Below are 11315 nucleotides of genomic sequence, written 5' to 3' on the forward strand. Positions count from 1 at the left end.
CCCGCGGGGCCATCGGGGGACAGGTGGCTGGGGCCCAGAGTGGTGGCACCCTGGGAGCCTGGGCGGCTGGTGCTCTCTGAAACCAGTAAACACGTATTTAAAAAAAAAAAAAAAGGAAAGGATAAACATCTTATCTCCAATCCGACGGGTGAGGTTACCTTGTGCGCAGAAGCCGGCAGAGGCGTCCGGGTCCCGGGAGCTGGTCTGGGCCCCCTGCTGGTCTGTGCGCGGGACCTACAGCCAGAAACAGGAAGCGAGGGGCCGGTCAGGAGGGCGACTCGGAACCCACTGTCTCGTAGGAAATGCTGGGAGGCGGGCACTAATGTTCCCCCCGAAAGTCCGGGGCTGTGAGGTGGAGGACGCCCTGGCCAAACTCAAGGCCGTTTCTCTGTGACTTTTGATGTTTCTGTCTCTTTCTCCCTCTCCCTTCCTCTCTGAGATCAATACAAAAATATTTTTAAAAATATATAAAGGCGCCCTGGCCGGTGCTGCTCAGTGGATAGAGCATCAGCCTGTGGACTCGATCCCCAGTGTGGGGTGTGCAGTAGGCAGCTGATCAATGCTTCTCTCTCATCATTGATGTTTCAATCGCCTCCCTCTCCCTTCATCTCTCTGAAATATAAATACACACACACACACACACACACAAACACACGCAGTGGCAGTGGGGGAGAAAAATGTATCTGTTGGGCTCAGACATGCCTGAGGGGCCAGGGGAAGAGGCACAAATACTGGGTGGGTCTCAGGTTCTGCCCTCTGGCCTGCCGCCTGCTCCCCACCACGGCTGGTGACACTCGCCTCCCACCGGCTCCTGAAGGCTCCGACGGAGACCGGGCGGGCTGGGAGCCGTTTCCCGGGCGGGTCTCACCTGGCTGGGCAGAGCCGGGCCCACCACGGCCTCGTAGGGCGGGGGCAGCTCCGCGGGGTAGAGCAGGCCGGGGCTGTTGATGGCCGCGTCGTACAAGGTGCCGAATGGAGCGGGAGCCAAGTCCAGGCGGAGGCCCCTGAGGAGGCAAACACCGCCTGTCACCCCCGGGGCGGACCCCAAAGGCTGACACTGCGCTTGTCAGCTCCCCTGGTCGGATACTCATCGTGTTTGTGAAGTAAAAGCCTAATTCGCTCCGCAGTTTTAGCTTTTGTTTTCTGGAAAGATAACTCCATTTCAATAAACTCAATGGCTCTGTCCATTAAAATTCAAATTAAAGCCCGGCCAGCGGGGCTCAGGGGTTGAGCGTTGACCTATGAACCAGAAGGTCACGGTTCAGATTCCCGGTCAGGGCACGTGCCTGGGCTGTGGGCTCCATGCCCAGTGGGGGGCGTGCGGGAGGCAGCCGATCAGTGATTCTCTCTCATCGTGGATGTTCCTCTCTCTCCCTCTCCTTTCCTCTCTCTCTGAAAAAGTATCTTAAAAAATTAAAATGAAAATGCTCCCCAGCTGACTCCATCTTTAATCTCTTTTATCAGCATCACACGTCCTATCAGGGCTCCCCCAGCAGCGGCTCTGGGTTTCCTGGGTTTGGTTCTGTGCCCTGGAGAGACACCCAGGGAAGCTTCTCGCTCTGAGTCACTTCCCTCCGCTGCTCACGCTCTTTCTCTGACCAACCGGCTCTCGCGGCCTGCGCTCCCCCTGCCCCCATCCACAGCTCCTCTGCTGAAGATGGGCACGGCCTCTGCCCCGTGCATCTGCCCGACCGTGCCCCATCTCCCTGGCGTCAGCCCGTCCCCGAGGCACCGCGGACATGCCCACCTGTGGGCCTCGGCCGGGGGCGTGCAGGTGTACTCGGGAGGGTAGTAGGGCGGAGGCGGCAGAGGGGGGACGAACTCCTCGAAGTCCAGCGTCTGGTGGAGGACGGTGCCGTGCGGGGTCAGGCAGGCAGGGCTGGAGGAGTGTGCCCGGTGTGGAAGGAACTGGAAACAGAGGTCACCGTGACTGGGACGCCTGGTGTGGCCCGTGTCCAGCTGACCTACCTGCACGTGAGCTTCAGTTTGGGGCTTACGTCGTTTAGACCGTTGGGCCTTGCCGGCTAAACACACATTCGACTATATCTATTTTTAGATTTTAAAATTGATTTTTAGAGCGAGGAAGGGAGGCAGAAGGCGAGCCGCATCTATTGGTTGCCTCCCACACACACTCACCGGGACTGGGGAACGAACCCACCACCCGCTGGTGTGCGGCCGATGCTCTGACCACTGGGCCACACCAGCAGGACTGTAACCAGCTTTTCATTCCTCAGACGCCCACCAGTCCTGCTCTGTCTGATAGAGACGCAGCGCCCGCCACCTAGAAGCACTTCTGTTGACCCCAGGCCTCATGAAGGTCCCTGTGGGTCCCAGGAGAGCTGGGAACAGTGGCGCCGGGCCAGGCCTGGTGACCTGGTGGGGAAGATGCTGGTGACCCTGCTGGTGCTGGTGCCAGGAGTGGCGTGGCGTCTCCCCCTGAGCCCTCACCAGCAGGGACCAGGCCATGGGCCTAGTTACACAGCCCTTCCTGCAGGGCCCTGCCTTACAAAGCATCTGGCCGGGGCCCGGCCGGCGTGCCCAGTGGCTGAGCATCCACCTCGGAACCAGGAGAGTGTCCACTCTCCCACGTCCGACGGTCCCCACCGGCCAGAGAGGGACTGGGGGCCACTCACCAGGTGCAGGATGTCGGTGGAGACCATCTGCATGCAGCACATGGCGGTGGCCAGGGCGCACACGATGGTGGAGAGGACGTTGAGGGCGCACACGCTGAAGAGCAGGTTCTGCGAGGAGAGACGCGGAGGTCAGCTCCCCGGGCGGCCCGGGCAGGCCCAACGCACGCCTCCAACCCCAGGGCAGCCTGCCAACCGCCTCCGCCTCACGGACGCTTTCTCCTGTTATGTGTTATTTTCATAATCGACACTGGCCTTGCCCGGCTGGTGTGGCTCAGTGCTGAGCGTCAATCTATGAACCAAGAGGTTGCTGGTTCGGTTCCCGATCAGGGCACAGGCCCGGGTTAGGGGCTGGATCCCCAGTGTGGGGTGTGCAGGAGGCAGCCGATCCATGGTTCTCTCTCATCATTGACGTTTCTCTCTCCCTCTCCCTTCTTCTCTGAAGTCAGTAAAAAAAAATTTTTTTAAAAAGGGAACGTCAGCAGCCATCTGTCCCCTGACGGCGGGACAGCAAACACATGAGGGAGCAGGAGTCCGAAATTCGTCGAGACTTCCCGTCCATTCCCACCCGTCACCTCCGTCCGCGGCAGGAAAGGGACAAAGGGGCCCGAGAAGAAGGCGGCACCTCCCAGTGGAACCTCTGACCCTGGGAAATAAGTCCCCCAGCGGGTCCCTCCTGCCGCTACCTGACCTCGGGGCGACGCGCACGGAGAGGCACGGGTTCAGCTTCAGCGTCTCCCCGAGGTTGCTGCAGCCGGCCGCCCGGTGCTGCGTCTCACAGCAGATGCACACCTCCACGCTGTCAAACTTAATCTGGAGGGACAGGCACCGCGCCGTGAGCACCGGCCGGCCTGGCGGGCACACCGCAGCCGCACACACGCACACGCACACACATACACACACGTGTCAACGCCTTGGTTCAAGCATCCCGGTGTAGTCTCCATCACGAAGCCCAAAACGATTATTTTGTTTTGTGGGCAAAAGCCATGGAGAACCCCAGGGGGAGGTGCTTCAAACTGATGTCTCTCTCCCGCTCCCTTCCCCTCTGAAATCACAAATACTTATTTTAAAGTGCCTGCACCCACGCTAAGACGTTTTAACAACCAGGAAGGAATGCTTGTGTGCGGTCCTGCCTGGGCCTGGGGAGACCTGATCAACATAATGTAACAGCAGCACAGCCCCTCGGGGTGAGGGCGGGAGCCTGGGCTTGGCTACAGGCAGTCTGTCGGTCAGTAACCCTCCGGTGACCCCGGGGCAGACACGGACGTGCGTCCTCAGCGTCTCCCTGGTGGGTGACTGGTTCTAAGAAAGTCCCTGGGGGCCCCTGATGGGCTCTGTCCCCACATCCTGCTGCGGGGCTGCCGGGCTGACTGCCGAGCGGCCCTGGGGCCGGGTGGCGGACGCAGCAGAGCTGTGCAGACGGGGTGGGGTCGCTGTCATTTCTCCTGACCCTGGAGCACTGAGCGCTGGCCTGCCCCTCTCAGGTGTGGCCTATCCGCCTTCCAGGAGTGGAAAGGGCTGATACCACAGAAAGACGGGGTGCCCCTGCGGGCCGCCTGCGAATCTCAGGGGCAATGAACCGGCCGAGACACATAGAAACCAAAGCGCGAGGGACAGAATCGGACCCACTCACTCATGGGGCGACCATCGCGGGGGGACCTGGGACAAGCCACAGAACCGCCCTGAGCTGCGGGGTCCTGGGGTCGGGGTGCGCAGATGAGGTTAAGGGGGTCAACATTCAAAGTGCAAATGTGGTTAAGTTGTTGGTGGTATTTTTAAAAAGATTTCCATTGATTTTTAGAGAGAGAGGAAGGGAGACAGAGAAACATCAATGTGAGAGACTGGAACATGAATTGGCTGCCCGCTGTGCGCCCCCTACTGGGGACCCAACCTGCACCCCGGCATGTGCCCTGGCCAGAAATCGAACCTGCAACCTTCTGGTGCCTGCGATAAAGCCCAGCACACTGAGCCACACCAGCCAGGGCGGGGTTTTTGTTTTTTAATGAATATCTTTTCCTCGATCTCAGAGAGGAAGGGAGAGGGAGACAGAAACATCAGTGATGAGAGGGAATCGCTGATGGGCTGCCCCTCCAGTCCACAGTCCAACCCTCTATCCACTGAGCCAAACAAGCTAGGGCTCACTGGTTAAACCCGGGCACATGCCCCACCAGGAATCAAACCATGACCTCCGGGTTCATAGGCCAACGCTCAACCACTGAGCCATGTGGCCAGGCCAAAAACATATTTTTTTAAAAATAAAAAGCTACATCTTTTGGCAATCACGGGAGCTGGGAAGGAGACAAGACAATGACAGACACGCCCCAAAGGGGGCTGCGGACTTTCAGCCTCGTTTTCCTGCATCTTTCAAGCCCGACTTTTCCGAACCTGCAGCCTTAGGCGCGTCCTCTCGTAATTTCTGATTCATCAGGACGACGCTCAGTCGGGGTTGCCCTGGCTACTGTGGGCTCTTCTGAGCGCCGTGGCTACATAATTGGCGTTGGCTTGGTTACCGGACGGTTCATTTTGAGACTGGAGCGCTGGCACTATACGCAGCCACAGCCTCAGGGAAACCCCACAGCCCCAGAAAGGAGAAGGTCCCCTTCACAGCGCCTTCCTCATGAAAACCAACAACTGCGTGAGCCCAGGTGGCCTCCGCAGGGCGACGCTGCACAGCTGCCCTACTCTCCGACCGTGGGACACTACCCCCCGTGGACAGGGGCAGGCTGGCGGACACAACTTGGATGGATTCCACTGAAGGAACAAAGCCGAGTCCAAAGGGTTACGCACTGTGTGATCTTCCATTTACAGAATACTTTGGACAGGACAACATTTAAAATATATTTTAAAACACAGCATTGTATTTCCACATGAGGACACATACAATAGATGAAAATAACCTCAACATCATGAAAACAGGAAATTCTTTCTTTTAAGAATGAAAAGGGATCCCACTGTATGGGAGAACATATTTGCGAATGATAAGAGGTTAATTTCCAGAATATATAAAGAACTCAGACAACTTAACAAAAGGAAGACAAACAATCCAATTTAAAAATGGGCAAAGGCCCCAACTAGACACTTCTCCAAAGTGACCATACAGACGGCCAAGAGACACACGAAAAAATGCTTGAAGTCACTGATCATCGGAGAGACGCAAACTGAAACGACAAGGAGGGATCGCCTCACACCCGTCAGAGCGGCTGGGGGAAAGGACAGGGGCGGGGGGATGTGGAGGAGGGACCCCGCCTGCACTGCTGGTGGGAATGCCATCGGGGGCAGCCGCTGTGGAGAACAGTGTGGAGCTTCCTCAAAAAACTAAAACTGGAACTGCCATCTGACCCAGTGATCCCACCTCTAGGACTATATCCTAAAAAATCAGAAACACTAACATGAGAGAATATGTGCACCATATGTTCAGAGCAGCGCTAGTTACAATGACCAAATCTGGAAAGAGCCTGGTGCCCCTCAGTAGACGAGTGGATACAAACGCTGTGGACGCCCTGGCCGGTGTGTTCAGTGGGTAGAGCGTCAGCCTGCAGGCTCAATCCCCAGTGGAGAGCGTGCAGGAGGCAGCCAATCAATGATTCTCTCTCATCAGTGATATATCTCTCTCTCCCTCTGCCTCTCCCTTCCTCTCTGGCATAAATAAAAATGTATTTTAAAAAGAAACCAATGGGAATGCCCCATACCCAGCCACCAAGGTTATATCAGAAGTTCAACCACACACTTACTCAGTGTGACTGGACATACTTCCATTTCTGCCCCAGCCACACACATGTGTCACTGTCCCTGGAACTAAATCATGAGATGGAGTCATCACTCTATGCAACCAACAACCTACTGATCCCTCTCATGTGCGTAGCACACAGCCTACCATTTTCCTAGATCTAAAAGCTAGTTCTCTTTTTTAATTGAAAAATGAGAACAAAGTGGTTTTGATGCACTCACCATATGCGGATATATATATATATATATATATAGTCACTTAAAATGCATTTACCAAATTGATTTTTAAAAATTCAGGAGAGAAAAATCAATGCAAAAAATGCTAAAATATGATCGTTACTAAAGAGATTCATTCCGCAACAGCACGCGCTGCGATCCGTAGGAATATTCTATTAGTAACGGATTTACAAAGCGGTGCACGTGTTCGTCCGGGAGAATTTTGAGAAACGAATCAACTGAAATTCAATTCCTTAGACAACCATGAACTCTCAGAAGGACGCAAGGAGGGGACACGATTGCTTTTAAAGTGACGCCTGTGCGGCCGGCCTCGCGGGCAGGCGCCGGCTGCAGTGCTCACCAGCTGGCAGGCTCCCAGGGCGCTGACGAGCTGGGCGTTCTGGCAGGAGAGGATGGAGCCGGCCAGGTTCAGCATCACGCACACCGCGGAGAGCAGCATGAAAAAGGTGACCTGCAAGAGACCACGCAAAGCCCGTTACTCACCGCAGAGGCTCGGAGCAAAGGTGACTTGGCTGCAAAAGTGCTTTCAGTCGCTCACATCATTACATGCCTGGCCTGTTTCAAAGGAAACGTCTTGTTTCTCGGAATTGCAAACGCAGCTTCCCTTACATCAAGTAGAAAAGGTACGCTCTGAAAAGCCACTGTCTGGACCGTGACTTTATTGGAAATATATGCTACAGTATTGAAGAGCCCTAACCGGTGTGGCTCAGTGGATAGAGCGTCAGCCTGCGGACTGAAGGGTCCCAGGTTCGATTCTGGTCTGGGGCATGTACCTTGGTTGTGGGCACATCCCCAGTAGGGGGTGTGCAGGAGGCAGCTGATCGATGTTTCTAACTATCCCTCTCCCTTCCTCTCTGTAAAAAATCAATAAAATATATTTAAAAAAAATAAAGTGAGGCTAAACTTGAAAATATACAATAGTCTCAAAATAGTTTTCTAGAGCCTTAAAAATAACAACTGATCACTAAAGAAAATCGAATGAAAGAAGTTTATTTCTTAGAAGACCTTTCTTTTATTTATTGTTATTTTTTTAAATCCTCACCGGAATATTCCTAGGGATCACAATGAGTGCTGTTTCAGAATGAATCTCTTTAGTAATGATTATATTTATTACATTTTATAATTTGTTGCATTGGTTTTTCTCTTCTGACTTTTTAAAAATCAATTTGGCAAGTCGATTTTAAGTGATTATATATATGGTGAGTACATCAAAACAACTTTGTTCTCATTTTTCAATTAAAAAAGAGAACTAGCTTTTAGATCTAGGAAAATAGTAGACCGTGTGCTATGTACATGGGAGGGGATCCATACATTGTGAATAGAGTGATGATTCCATATTGGGACTTCCCTCCAGGTACAGTGACATGCACATCTGGCTGGGACGGATGCAGGAGAGAGGATCGGGGAAAAGGAACTCTAACATGTTGGCAGTGTAACCATACACAAGCTCTCACACACGTGCCTAAGGAAGCACTGTGTGTACTGCCTGCAAATAGCTAAAAACTGGAAATAACCCAACCATTAGGGAATGGATAAACTTATTTCCCCACATGGAAGAACAAATAAAATGGATGAATCAGATCTAATTGGCAAAATCTCAAAGCCAATGTCGTGTAAAACAGCAAGTAGCACAAGGCTACAGTCTACTGCCAAGCTTTAAGGTGGGAAAGCTCACGGAACACTTGCGCATAATGCTCGTGTGTATGCGCATTAACGTACTGAACCCTGCAACAGCATGAGACCCACAGACTGACACCTCCGGGAAGGGCGAGAAGAAAAGATCTGGTCTGTGCTGCTTTCTGTCCTAAAATTGAAATCACCTAGTAATTCGCTGCTGGTAAATTGTTAACATCTCTTTGAGAAAAGTGTGTGTGTGGGGGGGGTGGGGGTGACATGTGCCTCAGATAGAACTGGTAACTGGCCCTGGGTTAGGATCATTCTCACCGTAAGGATGAAATGCAGGATGAGAACACACCGGAGGGGAAGGCACGGGGCCAGTCAGCAATAAAAGGCAAACCAGGAGGAATGTATGCAAAGTCCATTCAACGGAAGGGAAGCCCAGGAGCCTACCCCATTCCTCCAGGGCCACAGGCCCACCAGACTCGTGTAGCTATTTCCAGGTGAGTGTTGATCCAGTTCCCTTTTTAAAACTATTTACCTCATTTCATGATTAATTCACAGTTTCTTCCCCCAAAACAATTCTTATTCACCCCGAAAGCTACTGGCTGAGCCTCTCTAAGCAGCATTTGCGGAAGCTGTGGCGGGAGAGTGGGGACCACGAGCTTTTCTTCAGGTTCCTTTAATCCATAAAAGAAACTATGGCCCTGGCCAGTGTGGCTCAGTGGATAGAGCGTCAGCCTGTGGACTGAAGGGTCCCGGGTTCGATGCCAGTGAAGGGCATGTACTTCGGTTGCAGGCTCAATCCCTGGCCCTGGTCGGGATGTGTGTGAACCAATCCATGTCCCTCTCACATCGATGTTTCTCTGTTTCTCACCCTTTCACTCTCTCTAAAAATCAATGGAAAAATATCCTCAGGTGAGGATTAGGGGGAAAAAACCCTACAATTATAGTTACTATTTTCCCCTTTTTGCAGATAAATTGAGACTCAGAGAGTAAGACCTACCCCAAATCACCAGGCTGACATAAACATGAGCCATAATCCAAAGTCAGTTTGGCAGCTTCAAAACCTAAACCCTTTTCACTATCCTACAGTGACCTCATAGCCAGGGGGAATCTTAACATCTAATTTCCCTGCTTCCACTGTTTTATACGGGCTATGCTCGCCGTATACCATGAGTTGTATTTTTTCACAAAACCATCGTCAGACTAGAGTATTGCTGTAACTTTCGAACCAGTGACTCAAATTCCAGGAATGATTTCAAGCAAGATAATGAGAGGAAACCTTAGAAATAATGTTTTAGCTGCTCCAGACCACAGGAAATAAAAAACATTTTTTAAAAATGTAAGGAACAAAGTAATAACTAAAGCCCCAGGCGTGTGCCAAGAGCTGTACATCCGCTTCCACATCTAACGGTCACATGACCACTCGGCATCAGCAGCCCAGATGACAGGTGAGGAGAGGTCTGTAAGCAAGTTAGGGACCTGCCTACCTGCATGTGGTCAGGTGGAAGCCTGACTCTGAAGCCAGGGTGTCTGCTTCCCAAGTAGGTGCAGTTAACCACCACAGGGCTTATTAACACTTCTGTGGCCTGTCACAGTGAGAGAAACGATGTGGTCTGCACACACACCTGGAAGTAAAGCAACTTCTACAGAGCACTGCGTACGGTAACACGCAGCAAAAACTGTTTAAAAAATGTTGTTCTGAGTCACGAAATTTCTCAGGACTCACGACTTAAAAAAATGCACAGTGCTTAGCTGCTGTAAGATATAGTATTTATTATAATGAGGGTCGGAATAAAAGCTAAATGGTTAGCCACAGAGCTAAATAATAATCATGAATGTAAAAAAGTTATCTCGAGGAAATACAATTTCCTTATACACAGAAAACATAAAATAGCTGTGCTGAGGCAAAAAAAAAAAAAAAGTAGAGGATATACGCACTTATATTTTTATTTATAAAGGCTTTTATTTTTCCTTACAAACTGGGGCAGTTCGGAGGCCATATAACAGCCACTTACACTGACTTGGCACCAAAGCAAATTACTGATGTGTTCTTTGTTCCAAATCACAGTACAAAGTTTTCCAATTAGTATTATAAAGCAAGTTTATACACACACACACACACACACACACAAATACAGATACTAAAACAAAATAAATTCTCTACTCATATTTTTATAAATGAAAACTTAGAACCAAATACTTTAAAATAGTAAAAAAACAAAAGTTTGCAAACACATCCTAAAGCTACACACATTTCAGCTTTACAGGAATATGCCCCCTGCCCCACTGACACCCCTCTCAGGCCTGCGCCTTCGACCCTCGCCCCCAGGAGTCCCCTGGAACCTATGGCTTCAAGAGGAGGGGGCTTGGGCGCTGGTCTGAGATGGGGCGCTGGTCGGAGGTCGGGTGCTGGTCTGAGATCGGGCGCCGGCCTGGGATGGGGCACTGGTCTGAGATCGGGCGCCGGCCTGAGATCCGGCGCCGGCCTGGGAAGGGGCGCTGGCCTGAGGTCGGGCCCTGTCCTCCTCCTCCGCCAGGGCCTCGCAGTACTGGGCCGGCCAGTCCTTGGGGTCCTGGTTATGGACTTTGGCCACAAACTTCAGCACTTTCATCTTGCTGGTTTCCAGGTGGGTTCGCGGGCCCCACTGCAACTCATAGTCCACGGGGTCCGTGTGCGGGATCCGCCGGTACTCCAGGTACCGCTGCCGCACGAAGTCCTCGGTGAGGAGCTTCTTGGGGTCGCCGAAGATCAAGTGCTTCTTGGTGGGGTACACCCCCAGGCGGCGCAGGAAGTCCCAGACCTCCGTCTCCTTGACGGCGTTGCCCTTCATGAAGATGAGCCCCAGGACGATCATCAGCAGGCCGGTGGTGGGCGTGCCCTGGTCGCCCCGCAGCTCGGCGTCCTCCTCCACGGGCTCCAGGCTGTTGATGAGGATGTAGGTGTTGCTCTTGGGCTCCAGCTCCACCAGCCGGTACCCGAACACGTACTGCAGGCGCTCGGCGGCGCGGTGCAGGAGGTCGGGGAACATGTCCCTGTAGTCGCCCAGGACGTGCTTCACGATGTCGGCCCGCTTGATGGGGATCTTCCTCTGGTCCTTA

General features: G+C 52.6%; 2 protein-coding genes across 2 annotated transcripts in view; both read right to left on the reverse strand.

The window, feature by feature from the left end:
* Positions 1-11315, reverse strand: part of FAM189A1 (family with sequence similarity 189 member A1) — a 45266-nt gene that overhangs the window by 17234 nt on the left and 16717 nt on the right. The window contains exons 3-9 of the mRNA XM_006771766.2: positions 6934-7044; positions 3339-3443; positions 2634-2741; positions 1748-1908; positions 869-1004; positions 159-234; positions 6-76 (exon numbers count right to left, since the gene is read on the reverse strand). Of these exons, the coding sequence (XP_006771829.2) occupies positions 6-76; positions 159-234; positions 869-1004; positions 1748-1908; positions 2634-2741; positions 3339-3443; positions 6934-7044 (768 nt within the window). The remainder of the gene's footprint in view (positions 1-5; positions 77-158; positions 235-868; positions 1005-1747; positions 1909-2633; positions 2742-3338; positions 3444-6933; positions 7045-11315) is intronic.
* NSMCE3 (NSE3 homolog, SMC5-SMC6 complex component) overlaps positions 10160-11315 on the reverse strand; it is a 2135-nt gene continuing 979 nt past the window's right edge. The window contains exon 2 of the mRNA XM_006771755.2: positions 10160-11311. Coding sequence (XP_006771818.1) covers positions 10568-11311 — 744 coding nt within the window. The 3' untranslated portion in view covers positions 10160-10567. The remainder of the gene's footprint in view (positions 11312-11315) is intronic.

Source organism: Myotis davidii, unplaced genomic scaffold (genome assembly GCF_000327345.1).
Source record: "Myotis davidii unplaced genomic scaffold, ASM32734v1 scaffold164, whole genome shotgun sequence".
In the NCBI taxonomy this organism is placed as follows: Eukaryota; Metazoa; Chordata; class Mammalia; order Chiroptera; family Vespertilionidae; genus Myotis; species Myotis davidii.